The 24166-nt window shown below is 44.7% G+C and overlaps 1 protein-coding gene across 17 annotated transcripts in view; it reads left to right on the forward strand.

Annotated features, from left to right (window-relative positions):
- The first annotated feature begins 3365 nt into the window (after positions 1–3365).
- kcnma1 (potassium calcium-activated channel subfamily M alpha 1) overlaps positions 3366–24166 on the forward strand; it is a 525320-nt gene continuing 504519 nt past the window's right edge. For 7 of the 17 annotated variants that reach the window (XR_004410008.1, XM_033012630.1, XM_033012642.1 and 4 more), the window contains exon 1: positions 3368–4204. Coding sequence is in view for 16 of the 17 variants with exons in the window: in XM_033012630.1 (XP_032868521.1) it covers positions 3965–4204 (240 nt within the window). In the remaining variant the exon portion in view is untranslated. Of the gene's footprint in view, positions 4205–24166 lie in introns of all 17 variants that reach the window. The other 10 variants (XM_033012641.1, XM_033012629.1, XM_033012633.1 and 7 more) reach the window with 3 other exon arrangements.

Consider the following 24166-nt stretch of genomic DNA (forward strand, 5'->3'; position numbering starts at 1 on the left):
TGGAACCCCTCTGCACAGTTCTGCAGGCAGTTTTTTCCAGCATTTCGTGCTTTTATCCCATCAGGTGATTCTGTTACAACGGGGAGAAGGGGACCAAATGCATTAATTATGATCTAAATTGGGGCAGGCACAAGCTCGAGGGGCTGAGAGGGTCGGCTCAGAGTATCCAACCCTGCAAGACCAGGTGCTGGGTGACATGGTGATTGATGTGGGACTGTGGTTCACTGCATTGTATGAATAGGCACGTGTGCATCATTGGGAATGTTGTCACAGCTGCCGGCTTCAATAGCTCCTCACAATTCCAGCTTGCTCTCTTCCTGCAACATGCTTTAATACAGTGGGGAAACTCAATGTTCGCCAACCACAAAGGCAAAACCTCCAAAACTCATTATGTGTGTGTATGTATGTATATATGTATGTATGAGTGTGTGTGTATATATGTGTATAAATATGTATGTATATATATATGTGTGTGTGTGTATATATATGTATACTATATATATGTATACTGTGTATGTGTGTGTATATATATATATATATATATATATATATATGTATATGTGTACATGTATGTGTATATGTGTGTATATATATGTGTATGCATATATGTGTGTATATGTATGTATGTGTATATGTGTGTATATATATGTGTGTGTGTATATATATTTGTGTATATTATATATATTTATTTAAATGTGGGCTTATATGTATTGGCGAAACCAAGTGCAGGCTCGGCGATCGTTTCGCTGGACACCTCCGCTCAGTCTGCCTAGACCTACCCAATCTCCCGGTTGCCAAACACTTTATCTCCCCATTCCCACACTGAACTTTCTGTCCTGAGCCTCTTCCATTGTCAGAGTGAGGCCCAATGCAAATTGGAGGAGCAGCACCTCATATTTTGCACCCCAGCGGTATGAGTGCTGATTTCTCTAACATTGTAACCCTTGCTTTCTGCCTCTCTCTGTTCCTCCCCATCCTAGTTCTCCAATTAGGTTCACTGTCCTCCTGATTAATTTTACTGATTGTATGCCTCCCTACCCCCAGCTAACAATGAACCATTCTACATTTCCTTGATCATCGTCTGCTTTTATCTGTCGTTTTCACACCTTATCCTTCCATATCTCTAGTTTCCTCCCCCATGACTCTCAGTCTGAAGCAGGGTCTCGACCCGAAATGTCACCCATTCCTTCTCTCCAGAGATGCTGCCTGTCCCGCTGAGTTACTCCAGCTTTCCCAGCTCCACCCGTTCCCCTACGCACAGGGTGTCCAAAGATGAGGATGGTGGGTGTGAAGTGCAGCCAGAAGGCAATGGGCAGCCTCTTTAGATATTGGAAACAGGGGCTGCAACCTCACACACTACATGTGGACGTGGAACACACTTTGTAATCACCATCACCGCCACCAGAGGGTGGTAATGACACTGTACCAGTTGGTGATGTGTTGTACACAATGAGATGCACTTTGCACCGTCCAATTCATTACTGACATGGAACTGAATATTCCAAGCATGAGTTATAAAATCATATTGCTTCCAGAAACTACCAATGCATTGGCCATTTTTCTTTTCTGAAGGACATTAGAGTCACCGTTTATAATCGTGCATCAACAGTCTGTCATTTTCATTTTACAGCGGAACTTTTATTTCTGAGTCTTGTTGCTGTCATTGTTGCTGTGGAACTACAATACTTTAAAAAGAGTAAAACCCATCGTTTTAAAAATATATGTATTTCTAGAAATGTATATATATTTCTAAAAATAAAACTATTTTTTGTTAAAATCTTAAACCCGTGTTAACTCACAAAGCGGATTGGAAAGGAACATTTGAAGTGGGTCGTGGTTACAACCTTTCAATATCATGTGAGGTATAAATCGCCTTCCCTTTAAAGCGCTGCTCCTGACGGGAGCCAGTTTCTGACGGGAGAATTGGGACCTTGTTACTAATGGGAACCAAGCATGTTAGTCTTCTGAGGAGAGGCCATTGATTGCAACATGGAATCCTAGTTGTATAGCAACTTGTATCCAAGCCGCCTAATAACCCCCCTGGGATATTGAATACAAAATGCTGGAGGAACTCAGGAGGTCGGGCAGCATCTGAGGAGGGAATGGATCCCTTCTTCAGACTAATGAAATGGAGGGAAGAAAGCTGATACATAGACCAACACGGGGCAGGAACAGGCGCTTCGGCACTTGGTGTTTGAGCTGGACATGATGCCATTACCTCCTCTGCCTGCATGTGATGCATATCCCCAATTCCCTGCATATCCACACACTTAGTTAAAAAGTCTCTTGAACACCACCACTGTCTTATCTGCTTCCACCACCACCTCTGGCAGCGAGCTCCAGTGGGTAAAACAAAACTTGCCTCGCACATCTTTAAACCTCAGCTGAAAGACATGCCCACTAGTCTGTGACATTTCCACCTTGGTGAAAAGGGTCCCGATTGTTTACCCTGCCTTCAACTCTCATAATGTTACATTTTCCATCGGGTCTCCCCGAGGGACGGGGCAAGAACCAGCTGGCACTCCCCGAGAATAGGCTCTCCTCCCCTCACCTCTCCCTCCTCCCCTCTGCCCCATCACGATGAGAATCTCATCGTGTCCATTTCCCTCCACAGATGCTGCCCGAGTCGCCGAGTTCCCCCAGCACTTTGTGGGTATATTTTCGCTCCAGATTCCAGCATCGACTGTGTCTCCATCCGTTTGGTAAACATCGCATCTCACGGTACAGCCAACCCATTGGTTCAGCGTGAGCAATGGCTGGTATCCCCACTTCACGTTGTTAGTCTATAATAAACGTAAATTAAATGCAGAAAACTCCCCCCTCCATGGGTATTGAGACAAGAGATACATGCCCTGCAACTCATCCGGTTAGAGTATTTAGGGGGAGGGGGGTTACACTGTGTTACACAATAATACACCACCCACCCCGCTCCTCTCGCTGTATCTCCCTCTCCGCCCGGCTACATGTAACATGGTACTACATGGTATTAACACAGCCACCTCCATCTAATTCAAACCCACACCATCTGTGCTCGGCGCTGGTGGGGAGGGGAGCAGTAGAAGAATCAAACGCAACAGAGCGTTTGACTAGGAGGAGATTGTGTCCTTTTGAAACCTGTGGATGAAATGTAGAAAAACATGAGGGCTCGGTTTATAGAGGAGAGCAGGGTCTTGTGTCTGTGTGTGTCTGTATCTGTCTGTATCTGTGTGTGCGTGTTTATCCATGAAATGGGACGAGAGGCTTAAAATGATGCCACCTATCTAGCGCTGCGTCACGAATACGAGCTGAAGCAGTCGGTGGTTGGCAGAGAGAGAGAGAAGGAGAGAAGGAGAGGGAGAGAGAGAGAAAGAGGGAGAGAGTGGGAGGGGGAGAGTGAGAGAGGGGGAGGAAGAAGAGGAGGTCGTTGACTATCTGTGCACCCGTCCAGCCCCGCCTCTGTGCCGGCTAAACAACACGGCTTCTTCACCTGGGATCCGCGGCCGCCTGCCCGTGTGACAGTCAGACAGGGAGACGCGGCTGGGCAACACTCACCGCCACCCATCGCTCAGCGCAGGAGACGGGCAGAGAGCGCCGCCTCCATAAATACTCCTTCCCCGAGCAGCCAGAAGGACGGAAGGAAGGAAGGAAAGAAGGAGGCAGTTTGGTTGACTCTCTTTCCCTGGATTATAAATCTGATTGAAGGGGAATTTGCGCTGGAGATTATTAATCGATTCTTGCGGCAGTGATAGGCAGAGAGAGACACAGAGGCGAGATTCCTCTCTGTTGGAGGGAAGGATTTTACACGGCGAGGAGGGGAGGCTGTTTGTTTGCAACCCCTCTCCCCCCCCCCTCCTCCCCCTTCCTTTCCTCCTCCCCGCTCTCCCTCCTCCTCCTCCTCCCCCGGCTCTTCGGCCCCTCTAGGCACGGCTAGCATGGCCGTGAGCCGGGCGGAGAGGCGCGACTGCCTCTCGCCCTGTCTGTCCCCATGCTAGCCATGGCCAGGGCCAACGCGTCCTCCAGAAGAGACAACGCCGTGTTCAACATGGATCCCGTCATCATCCCCATCGACGCCGAGATGATTTGTGACAGCAGCGACCAGCGCATGTGGTGGGCTTTCCTCGCCTCCTCCATGGTCACCTTCTTCGGGGGTCTTTTCATCATCCTGGTGTGGAGAACCGTCCAGTACCTGTGGGCTGTCTGTTGCCACTGTGGTCTCAAGAGCAAGGTAACTCCCCTCCCCCCTGGAATCCCCCCCCCCCCCCCCAACTCTCCCCCAACCCTTCCCCCTCAACCCCTCCCCCAACCACCCCTTCTCCCCCCCCCCCCCCCCCCCCCCCACCTACCCCTCTCTCCCCCAACCATCCCCTTCTCTCCCCACCCCCACCCCTCTCTCCCACCTTCTACATGGGGGTGAGATGATTCCTGGATTGCAAAGTTCCAGAGGCTCCGGGCACAGATACGGAGTGGGAGGTTGTGGGAACCGGGAACAGAAGAGGAGTTGAGTTGAGGCCTGGTGTAAACAAGCCATGTTCATGTCGATGGATGGGGTAGGATCGAGGGACCGAGTGGCCCGCTCTTGCTCCTTTGCCAGGTGTCTATAAGGATGGGCTCTAGGTAGGCCACTCGGCCCCTCAAGGTTGTACACTATGAACATTCTCCAGCTGACCCCATCAACTTGAGGTGTTGGTGTATCTCCTCGTCCACTGTACAATATGCAGCAGGTTGCTGCTTGTTTTAAAAATAGTTGTTCTTTGTGCTGGTGTCAATAAACGGAATTGTGATAGCTGCTTACCGAGAGCCGTGAATGTAATGGGAGATGGGTTTGTGAGGGAGGGGATGGGCTGGGTGACCTGCGGCCACAGAGCCTGCACACTATGGTGGGCGAGAACCTGTGGATCCGGTCAGGACGGGACCCATTGGGTGTGTGCGCTCGCCAGTCGCCGGTGTGGGACAGCTCCCGGGGTGCGTTTCCCTGTCTTGTTCTCTGTCGGGCAGATGATCACAGATCTGGGGGGGGGGGAAATATCTTGCCCAGTGTACAAAATAAACATTGTGAAGGTGATATCCCCAACGCTTCCACAACCCCAGCGCTGCTCTGGGCTGTTTGGGCTGGAGACCTCCAGCTTCTGTGGGCGGCAGCAAACGTTGACCCAGCTCATCACCCGCTGAGAAATCAAACGCTCATCGCAGGTGGACCCAGCCTGTATGTGGAGAGATCTCTGATGCGCTCCCTCCAAGGCGAGCGCGCAGTGTGTGTGTTTTCTTCTCTACAAACAGGCGAGAGGCCACCTGCTATTTTGTTCAATTGGAGACAGACAAAGAATGCTGGAGCAACTCAGCGGGACAGGCAGCGTCTCTGGAGAGAAGGAACGGGATGGGCGACCTTTCGGGCCGAGACCCTTCTTCAGACTTCAATCCCATCCCTTCTAAACAGAGATGCTGCCTGTCCCGCTGAGTTACTCCAGCATTTTGTATCCATCTTCGGTACAGCCGAGCATCTGCAGTTCCTTCCTACACGGTTCAACTGGAGCGCTGGAAGAAGAAACGCTTGCATTTATGTAGCGCCTGTCACGTCCCATTCGCAGGACGCCTCAAAGCTGTCTAGATTTTGTGACTAATTCAATTAACAAGGCAGACCGTCTTGGCACAGCAAGTTGCAATGAGATAATAATGTCCAGGTTGGCTGGTTAGATTTCTGCCACTGTCAGAACTCCTGAGTTCATGAGTCAGAAAGGCAGAAGTAGGCCATTCGGTCCATCCAGCCTACCCCACCACTCAACCATGGCTGATCTACCTTTTCCTCTCCACCCCATTCTCCTGTCTCCCCCCCCCCCCCCATGACACCTTTACCAATCAACAACTCTGCAGATATCTGCGTTCATTTTCAGTTCAGTTTAGTTTATTGTCACAAGCACCGAGGAACAGTCAAAATCCTATATTGCCTGCTACCCAGCGAGCCGGAAGACAATGCGTGATCACAAATGAGCCATTTGCAGTGTACAGACACATGATGAGGAGATAACGTTTAGAGCAAGGTAAGGCCAGTAAAGTCCGATCAAAGATGGTCCAAGGGTCACCAATGAGGTAGATAGTAGTTCAGGACTGCTCTCTGGTTGGGGTAGGATGACAACAGCTGTGAAGATACTTCACAGTGCTGTGCTTGGGGGGTCTTTCACATTCACTGCTGCACCTTGTGTGGCTTCTGTTCCACATCTGGTGTGTAGGACACAGATTTCACTGGACGGTCTGCCTAGACATTGTCACAGAGAGAACCAGTCCATCGGGTCTACGCCAACCAGTCCTGCATAAGCCCCATTTTTATTCTTCATAAGTCAAAGGACCAGAATTAGACCATTCGGCCCATCAAGTCTACTCTGCCATTCAATCAAGGCAGATCTATCTTTCCCCCTCAACACCACTCTCCTGCCTTCTCTCCACATTCTCAACAAATTCCGTCACCACCACCCCTCTCAGATTCCATCTCATACTCAGGCAATTTACTGTGGTCAGTTACCAATTTACACGTCTTTGGGATGTGGGTGGAAACCGGGGTATCCGAAGTAAACCCATGTATGGCACAATGTATGGGACGACAGATGGCACAATGGGCTAAGTGTTCGGCTGGCAACCGGAAGGTAGCTGGTTCGAATCCCGCTTGGAGTGCATACTGTCGTTGTGTCCTTGGGCAAGACACTTCACCCACCTTTGCCTGTGTGTGTCCTTGGGCAAGACACTTCACCCATCTTTGCCTGTGTGTGTGAATGTAATTATGTGAAGCACTTTGGGGTCAATGCAAGTTGACTAAAAATGTGCTATATAAATAAAGAAATTTTTAATTTATGTAGTCACACCAGGGACGTGCGAACTCCACACGAGCAGCACCTGAGGTCAGAATTGAACCGGCATCACTGTCATAATGAGGTAGAGGCACTGTACTGCCCCATATCGTTGTGTTTAAGTCTCTGGAACACAACTTGAACCTTCTGTCATCATTTGCCGAGTTTTGTAAAACACAAACGACATTCTTTTATCATGCTCATTGGGTCAGAGTGACAAAGGTGGGAGAGTGGGTCAGGTCCCCAGTTTTTTCACTGCTTTGCTTAGGTTTTCGACTCTTTGAGAAAAGGAAAGTTGCATTCGTTCCCATATGTGTTGCATTTCAAAACTGGGGGGATGCAAAAGATTGCAGATGCTGGAATATTGTGTAGAGCTCAAAGTGCTGTAGTAATTCAGTGGGTCAGTCAGGCATCTTTGAAGGACATGGATCGGTGATGTTTTGTGTTGGGACCCTTTGTAAGATTGAAGGGGGATCTGTTGAGTCCCAACCTGAAACACCACCTATCCATGTCCTCCAGAGATGCTGACTGACCCGATGAGTTACTCCAGCATTTTGTGTTCTAAGAAAACAAATTGTTTGAGAAACTCAGTGGGTTAAGCAGCATCTGTGCAGACAAGGGGTAGTTGACATTTCTGGTCTGGTGCTGTGGACAAGGACTATGCTGGTATCATTAAGGCTCTGTGTTGGCAGTGCTTTAGCCAAGACAAGTTGAGATAATGGGGTGATTTCCCCTGTCAATTAAACTTGATGCTCATAATGATTTTATGCCATGATTAATATCTACATATCCTCCACTAACTGCATTTTGTTTAGTGTGATTATCATGCTATTATTGTGAGAAATCTTGTAGCTTTCTCCTCTATTTAAACAGAGTTTGTTTACTGGGTAACTTCACTTTGTTTGAAGGACATGAAACTTTGTCATATATTATACACTCCACCCACCTCCGATGTATTATGTCAATAATGTCAATAGTTTTATTAAAATTAAATACATGCATTTAAATACAATGCAAATTATGTAACATGCGTTCGACAGGTCCAATTTTGATTCATATTTAATTAAGTAGATTTTGTAAAAGTCTTGCTTTTTATCATGACATGTAAAGGGGAAGGCACAGGCTCACCCCCAGCTCTGTCATGTCATAAGTGATAGGAGCAGAATTAGGCCATTCGGCCCATCAAGTCTACTCCGCCATTCAATCATGGCTGATCTATCTCTCCCTCCTAACTCCATTCTCCCCTCTTCTTCCCATAACCCCTGACACCCTTACTAATCAAGAATCTATCTATCTCTCCCTTAAAAATCTCCGTTGAATTGTCCACCCTTGTGCCAGTAAACAAGGCGCTGAGCTGGACAGAGAGACACCTTCCCTGTCAGCCACACCACAACTCATTACAAGTAGATTAGTGAAAAACACATTTAGACAGAATGGCAGGTATTTTTTTTCTGTGAACAGTAAACAGTCCAAGAGGTGAAATGGGAGCAACATCAATATTGCTTGTATTCTAAGCACATTTAGCCGAGAAAACCTCAACATTGGAATATGGATCTTGATGCTGTTTTAAGTTTGGAACATTTCTTCTCGTCTCTCTAATTGCATTTGAGGGGGGAAAAGGCACAGAGAATGGATTGTGGAGTTAACACACAAGATTAGTGAGCAGAGTTAATTGGTGTCAGCTCGCCTGTGAGGTCGTCCTCTTGCTTGGAAACTCTAGGCTTTCATTTCTCCCAGAATGTGAGACTGTACATTCAGTATTCCGGCAGTGCTGCACATTAATGATACCGACCTGGACTCACGCAGCATGAAAAGAAGCTCTCGTGCCCACCATGTCCACGCTTGCCATCAATTGCCCATCTACACTAATCCTGTTTCCCAGTGCAGATCGCAGCTGCCATTATTGTGTACCTTACACCTGTTCACTGTTACGGTACAATGCTATCACATTATCTTGAACTCGGGTATTGTTCTCCTTGCAATACCTGTTGTACTTTATGGCTTGATGTATAAAATGATTTGACTGTATAGCATGCAAACAAATCTTTTCATTATACCTCTATACACATGACAACAATAAACCAATAATGATAAACTCCAGCACTGAGGTATTACAGCTGCCCCATCCAATAGGGTTTGGGTAATATGAAATGTTGCAAGATAAAAAGTGTTCTTTAGTTTAGAGATACAGCGCGGAAACAGGCCCTTCGGCCCACCGAGTCTGCGCCTACCAGCGATCCCCGCACACTAACGCTATCCTACACTCACACTCGGGACAATTTACAGTTATACCAAGCAACTTAACCTACAAACCTGCACGTCTTTGGAGCGTGGGAGGAAACTGGAGTTCCTGGAGAACACCCACACAGGTCACGGGGAGAATGTAGAGACAGCACCCATAGTCAGGATTGAACCCGGGTCTCTGGCGCTGTAAGGCAGCAACTCCAGCCTGTGCAGCCTGTTCTGGCATCATCTTTCTGGTGCTACCATCTAGATCAGATTAACTCCTCTCAGCAGTTTGTGGGACATCGTGTACTCAATTGGCTGCTCCGAGCAAGGATTACATTCAGCAAGGTAAGCACAGAGGTGTTTCTGAGATTCTGCTGGGCAATTGCACATGTGCAGGTCTGTCTTTCATTGTTTCCATTCAACACTAAGGATGTGGAAAGGATGTTTTCAGTAATGGGAGAGTCTAGAACCAGAGGGCACACCCTCCCAATGAAAAGAAGTATTTTCAAAATGGAGAAGTCGAGGAATTTGTTTAGTCTGAGGGTGGAGGGACTGTTGCATTCATTGCCATAGACGGCTGTGGAGGCCAAGACATTGGGTATTTTTAAAGCCGAGATTGATAGGTTCTTGATGAGGAAGAGTGTCTATGTGGCCAAGGCTGGAGTAGGGGGTTGAGAAGGAAAAATAGATTTTCACTGTAACTAATGCAATAACACTATATTCTGCACTCTAGTATCATCCGTTCTAGTTAGTTTATTGTCACGTGTACTGAGGTACAGTGAAAAGCTTTTGTTGGGTGCTATCCAGTCAGTGGAAAGATAATACATGATGACAATCAAGCCATTTACATATTGTATCGATACATGATAGGGGAATAACGTTTAGTGCAAGGTAAAGTCAGAACAAGGATAGTCCATAATTGAATGGCCTAATTTTGCTCCTATGTCTTATGGTCCTCTTGATCTTATAAAAGGAAGTTACAATAAATGTATCCTCTCAACTAAATCTTAAAAAAATTAAAATGCAGCAAATACCTGCCAGGTTAGGCTACATTAAGCGGTAAGAAAGGGATTAACATTTTAGATCACACATTCAAATGAAAGTCATAGACCTGAATCATTGACTTTGTTCCTTATCCAGAGATGCTGCCTGACCTGCTGAGTAGCTCCAGCTTTTTCTGTTCTTTCTATACATTGCCTTAAACCTAACACTTGTAGTTAATTTTGGTGCAGAATAGGCAAGTCTGTTAAGGTGGACCCGTGCCTGACGTAGCCCTTGATCAGGGGGTACATGAAGCACAGGTTGAAAAAGTTGCACATTGCCAAAGAGAAAGGAATATTTCCAGTCTAGCAACAGTTACTACCAGCGAGAACTGTCAGGGTGAATTAAGCTTGGGTCTGGGGGAGGAGAAAGCTCTCACTAGCCCATATGGTTAGTCTGCAGCCTCTGACATGGTGTGCTATTTCTGGTTGCTGCTCCAGCCCGCTGTGTGTCTTGCCTGTGTGAATCCCTGCTGCCAGCTTTGGATCAGTTACGCTCCCTCCCGAACAAAATGTGTAGGAAGGAACTGCAGATGCTGGTTTACACCGAAGATGGACACAAAATGCTGGAGTAACTCAGCGGGACATGCGGCATCTCTGGAGAGAAGGAATGGATGACATTTCAGGTCGAGACCTTTCTTGAAAAACAACACCTCATATTTCACTATGCGGTATGAATATTGATTTCTCTAACTTCAAGAAACCTTTGCTATCCATCTCTCTCCATCCCTCCCCCACTAGTTCTACCACTAGTTTCACTGTCCTTCTGATTATTTTACTGATTGTTTGCCTCCTAGTCACCTTCCCCTCAACTAATAATGAACCAGACTACATTTCCTTGAACATCGACTGCTTTGATCTGTCATTTTCACACCTTACCCCTCCATATCTCTAGTCTCCATCTCCCCTAACTCGCAGTCTGAGGAAAGGTCTCGACCCGAAACTAAAGATTCTGTAGCCAGCAAGATAGACCACGATGAAAAAGACGTGGTACGGTCATGGGCAGATTCATGGGTAATTTTCGGCCCCATTTCAGTAACCGGCTTCCGTCTTCGCACCAAAGACCCCGTAGGATAATAGTGCGGAGACGGAAGCTGGTTACAGAAACATCCTCGAAAAAATAAAAGTTATTTGGTAAAAATCTTCTTATTTTCAGAATTTAAATTTATTAACACAAACTGTTCCCCCCGCAACGTTGATTACACTGCGTGTCGGGTCCGGTTATGGAAATGGATGAAAAAAAGGCCCACATTCCGTTCAGTTGCGTACTACGCGTGCTGGAGTAATTCTGTGGGCGAGGCAACATCTCTGGAGAACATGGATAGGTGACGTTTCTGCTCAGGACCCTTCTTCAGACTGGGGAAGTCTGAAGAAGGGTTCTGACCCGAAACATTGCCTAAATATATACTCCAGAGATGCTGTCTTACCTGCTGTGTTACTCCAGCAATTTGTGTCTTTTTTTTTGTAAACCAGCACCTGCAGTTCCTTCTTCCTAACCTCTTTAGATGTATGGATTTAGTTTGAGGGTCAACTACTCTCAGGGTTTCTTGCTTCATGTTGATTTAAAGTCTGGAGACTTGAGTGAGATGCAAATTTATGTTTATTATTTATGCATGAGATATTTGGGCTCTGGGATGTGTATAATATATTTGGTAATTCTATATTAATGCATCCACATCTCTGACGTTAGTTCTGACAGTGCAGTAACTCTAAACAATAATGAACCATCGGGCTGTTAATGAAATCCATTCCACGACGAGCTTAATGTTTAGTGACAACTCTCTTGTGCGGTGTGTTTGATGGGGTAGAAATCTGTTCTTGTTTGCTTACACTGAATGTGTCCGACATGACATTGGTTCTGCAGTGTTCTCCATTCCCATTGAAGTCACGCATTTGGTTCCTTTGAAGTTGTGGGGCCTGGAATTTGGAAGTGATGTACACTTATAACCATGGTTGTCCATGTAGGTTCAACATAAGAGGCTCAAGGAAATAATTTGATCTCTCCTCTCCTCGTCGGTTGAAGATCTCTTCTGCTGTAAATATCCTTGAGGCTTTTCACGTGTCAGAGATGAGAAGTTGTGATGAATGGTCCAAAGTTCAATCGCAAGAGGACAAGGAGAGACCAAGTCTTTATCCCACGAGCCTGCTCGGGTCTTGTTGGATATAGTTCTGGGCACGTGGCTGAAGGAACTATATTGGACCAGACATTGTTCAAGAAGGAACTGCAGATGCTGGAGAATCGAAGGTAGACAAAATTGCTGAAGAAACTCAGCGGGTGCGGTAGCATCCATGGAGCGAACGAAATGGGCAACGTTTCGGGCCGAAACCCTTCTTCAAACTGATGCAGGATAGGGGGGGGGGGGCGGGAAGAAGAAAGGAAGAGGAGGAGCCAGAGGGCTGAGGGAGAGCTGAGAAGGGGAGGAGACAGCAAGGGCTATCGGAAATTGGAGAAGTCAATGTTCAGGCCACCGGGATGCAAACGGCCCAAGCGGAATATGAGGTGCTGCTCCTCCAGTTTCCAGTGTTGCTCACTCTGGCAATGGAGGAGGCCTGGGCACCTGCTGAGTTTCTCCAGCAATGTTGGCTACCTTGGACCAGAAATTATTGTCCAAGGGTCAATGGTTCTGAAGGGAAGATAAACCATAAGACAGTACTGCACAGTATGGGCCCTTCAGCCTACAATGATTGTGCTAAACATGATGCTGTTAAACTGATCTCATCTGTCGGTACATGATCCATATCCCTGTATTCCATATGCTTCAATGTGCCTATCTAAAAACCCCAAATGCCACAGTTGTATCTGCCTTCACCACAACCCCTAGCAATGCGTTCCAGGCCCCCACCATCCTGTGTGTTAAATAACATTTTGCCGACTTCTCCGTTATATTGCTCCCACCCCCCTTCACCGTACAGCTATGCCCTGTAGTGTTGGATACCCCTGCCCTGAGAAAAAAGGTTTTGACTGTCTACCCTATCTACGCCTCTCCTAATTTTATATATACTAACATCAAGTCTTCCCTGGACCTCTGACGTTCTGGAGTCCACGCTGATCCCGAGAAGAATAATGTGGATTATTCCCTGCAGAAAATTCTGGAATCCTCATCAGGTCATGCCATTGAGAAACTGAGTTAGTTTACCAAGCCGTTGACCCAGTGACCATTATTTAGGGCTGATGTATCCGAAGATTGGCTAAACATGACTAATGCAGCATTGTGTATAATTGATGGGGAGATGCATACTTAAACTCTGCATCTCTGTTTCCCTCTAAAAATCCATCTTGAATTGCTGGAGAGTACCATTTGAACGAATGCCATGTTTATTGCAATGGTAAAAATCTGATTCACGATGAATCATTTCTGGGAGATGAGGGGTGGGCATTCAATGCGCAAAAAATAATAACTATAACTGCGGGACTAATCAAAGGTGCTCTGCTACTTGGAAATGTCAGAAGAAAAATAACTAATATTCCATCAAAGTGGTGAGTCTGATTCAGTAACCGATTAGCAAGTGTTTAATTTATTCAAAATCTGGTTTCTTATCAGAGTTGCTCAGTGACTCAGATATTGACATATTACCAAAAAAAGAGATTGCTTAGTAACACCTTCTGGACTGCAATCTGCTTTGAATATTGTATGGTATAAATTTAAGATGGGAAAATACAAGCAGATAATGCACAATTATAACGAAGCAAGATTATTTTAGTCTAGTTTAGTTCAGAAATACGTAGCGGAAACAGGCCCTTCGGCCCATCGAGTCCATGCAGACCAGCGAGCGCCCCACACATGAACACTACCCTACACACACACACACACACCAGGGACAAGTTACATTTATACCAATCAATCTGCAAACCTGTACATCTTTGGAGTGCGGGAGGAAATCGAAGATCTCGGAGAAAACCCACGCAGATCACGGAGAATGTACAAACTCCGTACAGACAGCGCCCGTAGTCTTGATCGAACCCAGATCTCTGGCGCTGTAAGGCTGTAGCTCTAACAATACACCACCCTGCCACCCATAATGTATTTACAGTCAACGTGTATTTTCTGATAACTCAGTTCCTTTGGCAGGCAGTGACTAGTGGGGTACCACAAGGCTCAGTTCTGGGACCCCAGCTATTTACGATATATATTAATGATTTGGACGAGGGAATTGAATGCAACATCTCCAAGTTTGCGGATGACACGAAGCTGGAGGGCAGTGTTAGCTGTGAGGAGGATGCTAGGAGGCTGCAAGGTGACTTGGATAGGCTGGGTGAGTGGGCAAATGCATGGCAGATGCAGTATAATGTGGATAAATGTGAGGTTATCCACTTTGGTGGCAAAAACAGGAAAGTAGATTATTATCTGAATGGTGGCCGATTAGGAAAGGGGGAGATGCAACGAGACCTGGGTGTCATGGTACACCAGTCATTAAAAGTAGGCATGCAGGTGCAGCAGGCAGTGAAGAAGGCGAATGGTATGTTAGCATTCATAGCAAAAGGATTTGAGTATAGGAGCAGGGAGGTTCTACTGCAGTTGTACAGGGTCTTGGTGAGACCACACCTGGAGTATTGCGTACAGTTTTGGTCTCCTAATCTGAGGAAAGACATTCTTGCCCTAGAGGGAGTACAGAGAAGGTTCACCAGACTGATTCCTGGGATGTCAGGACTTTCATATGAAGAAAGACTGGATAGACTCGGTTTGTACTTGCTAGAATTTAGAAGATTGAGGGGGGATCTTATAGAAACGTACAAAATTCTTAAGGGGTTGGACAGGCTAGATGCAGGAAGATGTTCCCAATATTGGGGAAGTCCAGAACAAGGGGTCACAGTTTAAGGATAAAGGGGAAATCTTTTAGGACTGAGATGAGGAAAACTTTTTTCACACAGAGAGTGGTGAATCTGTGAAATTCTCTCCCGCAGAAGGTAGTTGAGGCCAGTTCATTGTCTATATTTAAGAGGGAGTTAGATGTGGCCCTTGTGGCTAAAGGGATCAGGGGGTATGGAGAGAAGGCTGGTACTGGATACTGAGTTGGATGATCAGCCATGATCATATTGAATGGCGGTGCAGGCTCGAAGGGCCGAATGGCCTACTCCTGCACCTATTTTCTATGTTTCTATGTTTCTATGTTTATGAACACAAGGAAGTAGTGGTTGGCCTGAGGCTCCATTAACATAATCTAGGATGATATTCCATTTCATCTCAACTTTCCCACCCCTCCCTGTTATTTCCTGATTCAACTGGATTCTAATCATCCTTTGATTCAGATGATATTTTGAAATCATCCTTGAATTTACTTAATGAGGGCTCATCCACTCTCTGGGATGGAGTTTTATAGTCCCATCAAAATGAGTGTTGTAAGGTGGGCAAAGACAACAAAGGCTTGTTTCTGCACTCTATAACTCCACGACACTTTGACTGAATTAGAACATTCCTTATGACTTCCAATCTCTGGGATTTTGTCACCTATTTCTAGTTTCTAAAGCCATGGGAAATGGCGTCGTAGTAACCATCTTGTCAACACCCTGGAAAGGTCCTAACCCGAAATGTCACACATCATTTGCCTTCAGAGATGCTGCCTGACCTGCTGAGTTACTCCAGCACTGTGTCCATCTTCAGTATAAACCAGCATCTGCAGTTCCCATTCTACGCAGTTTCAGTGAAATCACTTCTCACTTCTAATTTATAGGATTGACTATTCATCTCAGAAATCAAACCAGATTACCTTCAGAGAATAATAATAATAATAATTGGATGGAATTTATATAGCGCCTTTCTAATACTCAAGGCGCTTTACATCGCATTATTCATTCACTCCTCAGTCACACTCGGTGGTGGTGAGCTACTTCTGTAGCCACAGCTGCCCTGGGGCAGACTGACGGAAGCGTGGCTGCCAATCTGCGCCTACGGCCCCTCCGACCACCACCAATCACTCACACACATTCACACACAGGCAAAGGTGGGTGAAGTGTCTTGCCCAAGGACACAACGACAGTATGCACTCCAAGAGGGATTCGAACCGGCTACCTTCCAGTTGCCAGCCGAACACTTAGCCCATTGTGCCATCTGTCGTCCCGCGAAGATATATACTTCCTTAAGTAAGGACACAAAACACAAGGTGCTGGACGTACTCAGTGGGTCAGGCAGCATCCGTGGATGCAATGGTCAATGATGTGCCGGGTCAGGACCCTTCTTCAGTTTCATTCCGTCCAAAGATGCTGCCTGGTCCACTGGTCTAGATTCCAATTCCTGTAGTTTCTTTTGTCTCCACAACAACTGAATACAGTGACACTGGAGTAGTTCATCTTACACAACCCCAGCCCTGCCACAGCAATAGAACACTGTGGTCCATCTCCATCTTATTATCCACCTGCGTTTTACACTATTGTCTTAATATTAGTCTTTGTGTTCTCACTAGCTTGTGGAATGTATGTTTCCATCTGAGTCTATGATGCTGCTGCAAGCGACATTCTCATTGTACCTGTCCCCTCACCGTGCTTGTGCTTATGACAATAAACTTGACGTGGCTCGGCTTCACTTTAGGGGTTCCACCAACGCAACTGTACCAAGTTTAGTTTAGTTTAGAGATACAGCGCAGAAACAGGCCCACTGAGTCTGTGCCGACTAGCGATATCCGCAATTAACACTATCCTACACACACTAAGGGCAATTTTTACATTTACCAAGCCAATTAACCTGCAAACCTGTGCGTCTTTGGAATGTGGGAGGAAACCGAAGATCGCTGAGAAAATCCACGCGGTCATGGGGAGAACGTACAAACTCCTTACAGACAGAACCCGGGTCTCTGGCGCTGTAAGGCAGCAACTCTACCGCTGCGCCACCATGCCACCCATCTTGCAATGATGCAAGATTTACTCTTGCTTGACTGTCAGATTCTTTCCATAAAATGCCACGGTGCGACTTGACTTGACTTCCCCATCGCTTGCTGTACAGTTAATCATCTCTCCATGTTTTGTATTCAAGCACATCCAAATTACTGTGAATGCCAACATTTCACAGTTTCTCTGTATCAGTTGATGTCAGCTATGGTTCAGGTGATAGCACCATCACCTTTGAAACATAAGGTTGCAGGTTCAAATTTCACCGCAGGCACATGAGCAAACATCTCGACTGACACACCAATATGTTTCTGAGAGAAACATATAGTCTATGTACTGTAGTTTATGCTGAAGCTTCGTCTGCTCAAGAAAGATACCTCAGTGCTGAGGTAACTCAGCGGGTCAGGCAGTGTCTCTGGGGAACATGGATCAGTGACGTATCGGGCTGAGACCTTTCTTCAAACTCTCCAGCGCTGGGAAAAATATCCGACCATTATTTCAGTTACGAGCAATGGAGTTATCACATGTATCCTAACAAATATTTACCTCTAACTCAACCAAATAATCTCCTTTAGTTGTGTTATCATCACAAAACTCTGTATTTCCGGCATTACAGCAGCATTTCATTTTGCAAAGTACTGTATTTGTTTAGCATCCTACAAGGGAAGTGTGAGGCGCTATACAAACGCAAGTCTATCTTTCTACTCTTTGCAAATGGAGCAAATAGAAATCTATTTAGTTGATTGAATCGTTAAGTTTCTTTTAGAGATGTGTTGAGGAAGATTAAACCAATCCTGCTGGTAATTCCAGAGCTGTAAAACCTGGTGTTTATGTCGAGATTCTGGGTATTTTTAGCAGCGACTGACAGGGAGCTCTGGGATGCATGCAAATGTGTTCGTCTTTTAAAATAAGGCTTGTTCGAATCCAACATGTATGTTCAAAGCACTACTTTTGATTTCACTTTTTATTTTCATCTTTGTTTATAACTTTTATATTATTAACAAAATAATAGGACTGAAAACATTGATTTTCTTTCATCCCCTACATATTAACCTAAAGCTTATCGGTAAAAAAACCCCAAATGTTTTAACACAAAGGGTGTTTTTATAAATTTGAAGTCCCCCATGTATAATGTAATTAATACGGTGGATTTTGATGGTATTTGTATTTAAGACTTATTGAGATTTTCACTGTACCTTGGTATACATGACAATAAACCAAACTCAAATATGACAGATTTGTTGGGTTTACAAAGACATTCTATTTTATCATTGTGCCCATTTTAAGGGGAGCAACATGTTGGATGAATAAACTGTCTTTAGATATGCATGAAGAAAAACAGCCCGGAATTGACTTAATTTTGCTATTTGAAACATATTTTGTGTTACTGCCTCTGAAATTAATTAATTGAAGCCATGTCCTATTTATTTTTTTGAAACCATCTCCGTAGTGGTCAGTTAAGTTGCACTTGGGGGATTGAAGATTAAACGGTTTTGCTTTCAATGAGTGGGCTCTCCTCTGTAACACAGGGCTAAAGAAATTTGTGGAGTGGAAGTCAATGGTCAATAGATCAAGTTAATCACAATTTTCTGCTTTGTAAATCATGTAGAGATCTACAGAGTGTATATTGTGGAAAGAGACTGTCAGCATATGTCCAAAGTGGTGAATGTGAATGAATGAATGAATGAATGAATGAATGAATGAATGAATGAATACTTTATTGTCACATGTGACTAGTCCCCCCCCACTCCCTTCCAGTGGTTCCCCCACACTGGGTCTGTGTCACATATATACGGCAGTGTTTATGAATGGACTGTTCGGTACATGTCCACGATGATGTTTATGAATGGGCTGTTTGGCACATACATTTTGGTGAATATATGGATGGCACAGTGTCTCAGCGGTAGAATTACTGCCTTAGTGCCAGGGACCCGGGTTCAATATTGGCCATGGGTGCTCTCTGTATAGAGTTTGTAGGCTCCTCCCATGACCTCCCCATACAGATTGTCGGCTAATTGGCTTGGTAAAATTGTAAATTGTCCCGAGATTGTGTGCGGGGGATCGCTGGTCGGCACGCACTCCGTGGGCCTAAGGGCCTGTTTCCGCGCTAAACTAAACAAATAATTGGGTTATTTGGGCACATTTCCATTGTGGTCAATATGAATGGGTTGTTCGGCAAATGTCCACGGTGATGCTTATGAATGGGCTGTTCAGCATGTGTTCATGATGGCGATTATGAATGGGAAGTGGGCACACGCCCATCGTAGTGTTTATGACGTGTGGATAATCCCGAAAAACATAATTGATATTGTGAGAGCTTCTGATCTCTTCACTGTCTCCAAGCTTCCAAAGAGGAAGATGGAATCACAGATAATCCCAAACCACTTTGACTGGAATGTCCCCAACTGTGTCCATAAATCTTTTCTTGTAATGTAATGTTCTTTGCCATCTAGTTTTCTCTTCTGGAGGTCAATGAATCTTCGGTTCCAGAGCTCCAGATGAATCATCAGTTTGAGACATCATTTCATCAACCAGATCTTCCATTGTCTGCTGCTTGGGTTCAAGGCGAGTGATGGGTTTGAGGCTCCACCATAATTTCAATAATATTGTCGGCTTTAAGCCCATGTCCCACTTTCCCGAGTTACTCAAGTTTTCCCCTTGATTCGAACTCGGGGAATTACGGAAATAGCCGTTCGTAGGTACTCGGGGCTATTTTTTTAACTCATGGACATTTTTCAACATGTTGAAAAAACGTCCCGACTTACCTGATGCCCCGAGTACCTACGGCTGGCATTACGAGCCGCTACGAAACATCTACGGACTCCATCGGGCACCTACGAGCTCGCTACCGACATTCCCCGACATTCCCCGAGTTCGAATCAAGGGGAAAACTTGGACGAGTTCGTGAGTAACTCGGGTAGGTGGGACAGGGCCTTGATGAGTCAAGTATTGGTAGCTTACGTGGGTGTTAACATCTACCATTGATTTTTTAATTCTATAACCATTAGTCAGTTCTGTTTGTTCAGTAGAACCATGCACCCATATTGTGCAAACCATTGATGTGATTTGCATGTTGGCGTAGGAAAGGAATCCCCTTTGCCTCTCTGAGTCTTGCTGATAACCACTAAAGCGATGAACATTCATGTTTTTGCAAAATCTCATGAGAGAGCTGCATTTGAATCAGTCGGGTTAATTCCCTTCAGGTTAATCTGAATTGCAAATTTTGTATGTCATCTCTTGTTGTTAGTCACAAACACCGATTATTCGTTCTATTAGCGAGCAACAATCATTTGCAAGGAATTCATTATGTTTTTTTGCTATAGAGTCATACAGCGTGGAAACTGGCCTTTTGGTCCTACTTGCCCACACTGGCCAAACTCGTCCTATGCATGCAACTATTTCTTGAAATATTTTTGGGGAACTACTTTAAACTTTACTGTAGACTTTAGAGATACATTGCAGCACATACTTTCATCGACGTTTCACTGATTGAACCCACGACATCTCCAGTAGGCATTCTGGCGTCCCAGAACCACCCCCTTCTGCATCTGTCTAGTCGGTTATTTGGGAGACCAAATGGGGTCTTTCCTCTTCAGCCAGAGCCACTGGCTGGTCAACGGGGAGTCCAGAGTTGGTCAACAGGGAGTCCAGAGTTATGGGGATTGTACAGAGAAGTTGAGGCCAGCCTCAATGTTATTGAATGGTGGAGTAGGCTCAATGGACCACGTGACGGACCTTTGCTTGTGTCTTCCATATCTAGTGTAAGTGGAGGACTGAGATCAAAACTGGTATTTCTCGTGTGCGTGTGGATTATAACCTTTGCACGGAAGGCTTAATCTAATTATGCACAAGTTCTGTTAATGACATTGTAGCCATTCCGATCTCCATATAATGTGTATTGCATGTGCGCTTTGCATCTTTTATTGAGTCTATTATTATATTAACCATACTTGCGATCTTCCCCACAAAGTGGAAGAATTCCATTAAATATAAATGGTGTGAGGTGTGTGCAGAGCACAGTTTTACAGGCAGTGCTGGTGCCTGACTTCGTCACTATTCTATCATTCCCAATGCATTTGGCTTTGAGTCACCATGAATATGACTCATTGTTTGGATCCCTCTCCGTGCAATGTGTGAGAGAATGGAGCAAATATTCTCTCAAGCCCCCACAAAGACAGTAAATCAGATGTTCCACTTTTGCAATGCATTTCTAATTTCTGCACATGAAATTACCTGCTGAGCTCATAAAATAAAAAATAAAGAAAAAACTTTTTTTTGTCATTTTACACAAATCTCAGCGATAAATGTGTGATATCTGATGAATCCATTGTGCTTCAACGAGACATTTCAATTCTCAGAGATGTTTCTTTTTTATTGTTCATATTCCTCCAGGATTAAATATATTGGAAGTGAATTCTTATCTTTGCAATATCTTAGTGAAGCAGAGGTTTGGTGAGTCATAGCCTTTATTAGTTGCACCCTTTGATAGCCTCTGTCAGTGCTGGCACATTGGTAGATATCAAATGCTGGAGTAACTCAGTGGGACAGGCAGCATCTCTGGAGAGAAGGAATGGGTGACATTTCGGGTCGAGACCCTTCTTCAGACTGACGTCAGGGGGAGAGGGAGATGGAGAGAAAAGGAAGTGTAAGGTGTGAAACTGGGGCAAAGGGAATGGAGATCAAGAAAAATGTAGAAATGTTATCTCTTAAAAAAATGTGTAGTTTTTATCTCTACATTTTATCTCTCTTTGCTTTGTTGTAAACTTCTCCCAGCTAACAAGGATATATTCTACATTTTCCATGATCCATATCTATCTATCTCCCTCCCCCCTGACGTCAGTCTGAAGTACGTTTTTGACCCGAAACGTACCCCATTCCTTCTCTCCAGAAATGCTGCCTGTCCCATTGAGTTACTCCAGCATTTTGTGTCTATCTTTGGTTTAAACCAGCATTTGCAGTCCCTTCATATACCAGCACATGAATATGCCAGCTGGCTGCAAACAAAATGTCTCTGTCTTTCACGTTGCCTTTTCTCAGTCTGTCTCTTTCTTTCCATTTCTCTCGTTCATCGTTCCTTCTATTCCTAAACACAGAGTACTGGAGTAACTCAGCTGGTCATGCATCAACTGTGGAGGTTAATGGACAGACAATACTTCAGGTCGGGACCCTTCTTTAGATTGGTCCTGAACTGAAATGTTGCCTGTCGATTCCCTCGAACGATGCTGCCTGATCTGCTGAGTTCCCCCAGCATTTTGTATTCTGATCAAGACTCCAGCGTCGCCAGTTTCTTCTGTCACTCATCCTATTACTCTCCCCCGCTCTCTCTTGCCTTAATGCCATCTTTAGATCATAGACCATAGACAAGTGCAGATAGACACAAAAAGTAACTCAGCGAGACAGGCAGCATCTCTGGAAAAGGGTCTCGACCCGAAACATCACCCATTCCTTCTCTCCAGAGATGCTGCCTGTCCCACTGAGTTACTCCAGCTTTTAGTGTCTATCTTCGGTTTAAAACAGCATCTGCAGTTCCTCCTACATAGAAAAGTACATACCAGGAACAGGCCTGTCGGCCCACAACGACTGTGTTGAACATAATGCCAATATAATATTCCAGAAATGTTACTGAGTTGTTCTTCTCTCGAGCACCAGAGCCTGAGGGGAGATCTGACTGAAGTCCAAGTGGTCTCTTCCAGCTCCTGATTAATGTGTACCTAACCAGACCTGGATTTTTTTTAAATTTTTTTTTTTTAAATTCTTTATTTCGAACAGAATAAAAGAATAAAAAGCAAGTGTGAAACAGCGTACAAAAAACAAAACAATATTTCTAAAGTGTCATAAACAATATTTATAAATAAATGAAATCGTATGTGTCCGACAAGGAGCAGGAAGAAGCCAAAGCTTATTAATTTCCACCCCTTATTCAACTGCTTATAATTATCTTATACAAGTTTAGCAGCTATAGGTACACCAGTAGCTATATGTACACCAGTAGCTATATATACACCATATGTACACCAGTAGCTATATGTACACCAGTAGCTATATATACACCAGTAGCTATATGTACACCATATGTACACCAGTAGCTATATATACACCAGTAGCTATATGTACACCATATGTACACCAGTAGCTATATATACACCAGTAGCTATATGTACACCAGCAGCTATATGTACACCAGCAGCTATATGTACAACAGTAGCTATATGTACACCATATGTACACCAGCAGCTATATGTACATCAAATTATTTACATTAATACAATAATCAAATATTTACAAAGCCATACAAAAAAAGAGAGAAAAAAAGAAAAACCCCTCATATACTATTCAGTATCTCTTAGTCATATATACAACCCATCACCCTATAATCACCCTTCCCAATACAATAAGTATTCTTGACCTGAGCCAATACATAGTTGGGTCCCAGGGTATAATGGATTTGCTACAGTGGAACATGTATGATTGGAGCCTGAAGACTGCAACAACCAGGTTCAGGAATAGCTACTTCCCCACAGCCATCATGGCTCGGACAAAACTCTGATTCTTGATAACACATTATCTGTTATTTGCACTTTATCAGTTTATTTATTCATGTGTGTATATATTTATATTGTGGTATATGATGGACACACTGATCTGTTTTGTAGTAAATGCCTACTATGTTCTGTGTGCTGAAGCAAAGCAAGAATGTCATTGTCCTATCAGGGACACATGACAATAAACTCACTTGACTTGACTTGAAGGAGGATGCACTACTGTTTAAGGAGGAGAATGAAATCAATCAGAAGTTTTGAAAGCCGCAGGTAAACCGTGGAGGGGATGTAATGAGGAGTGATTCCAGTTGGATCAGTTTAACTAATGACTTTGATTCTCAACATACCTTAATTGTTTAACCACATAAGTGAAAAATCTCAAACATTTGAAGAGTAACCAGTCAAGATTTTCCACCTACCACAGCTGCCCAGTAAAGTTTTATAAATAGAAACTCATTACGTTGAGTGCCATAATTAATTTCATTCCCATTCTCGGAATGGGTGGCTTTTTGGGTTGAACCAAATGGATGAGTCAGAAAACCAGCTCCATACTTTGCCTGAGTCAGGTTACAGGTCTGAGACAGGTTACGGTACGGTGAAGCAGATGACCTCCCACTTGGGGTCACCACACAGGGGCGGGTGGTGCAGCGGTAGAGTTGTGCCAGATATCTGGGTTTGCTCCTGACCACGGGTGCTGGCTGTACGGAATTTGTACGTTCTCCC

The sequence above is a fragment of the Amblyraja radiata genome, chromosome 37 (assembly GCF_010909765.2).
Source record: "Amblyraja radiata isolate CabotCenter1 chromosome 37, sAmbRad1.1.pri, whole genome shotgun sequence".
Lineage (NCBI taxonomy): Eukaryota > Metazoa > Chordata > Chondrichthyes > Rajiformes > Rajidae > Amblyraja > Amblyraja radiata.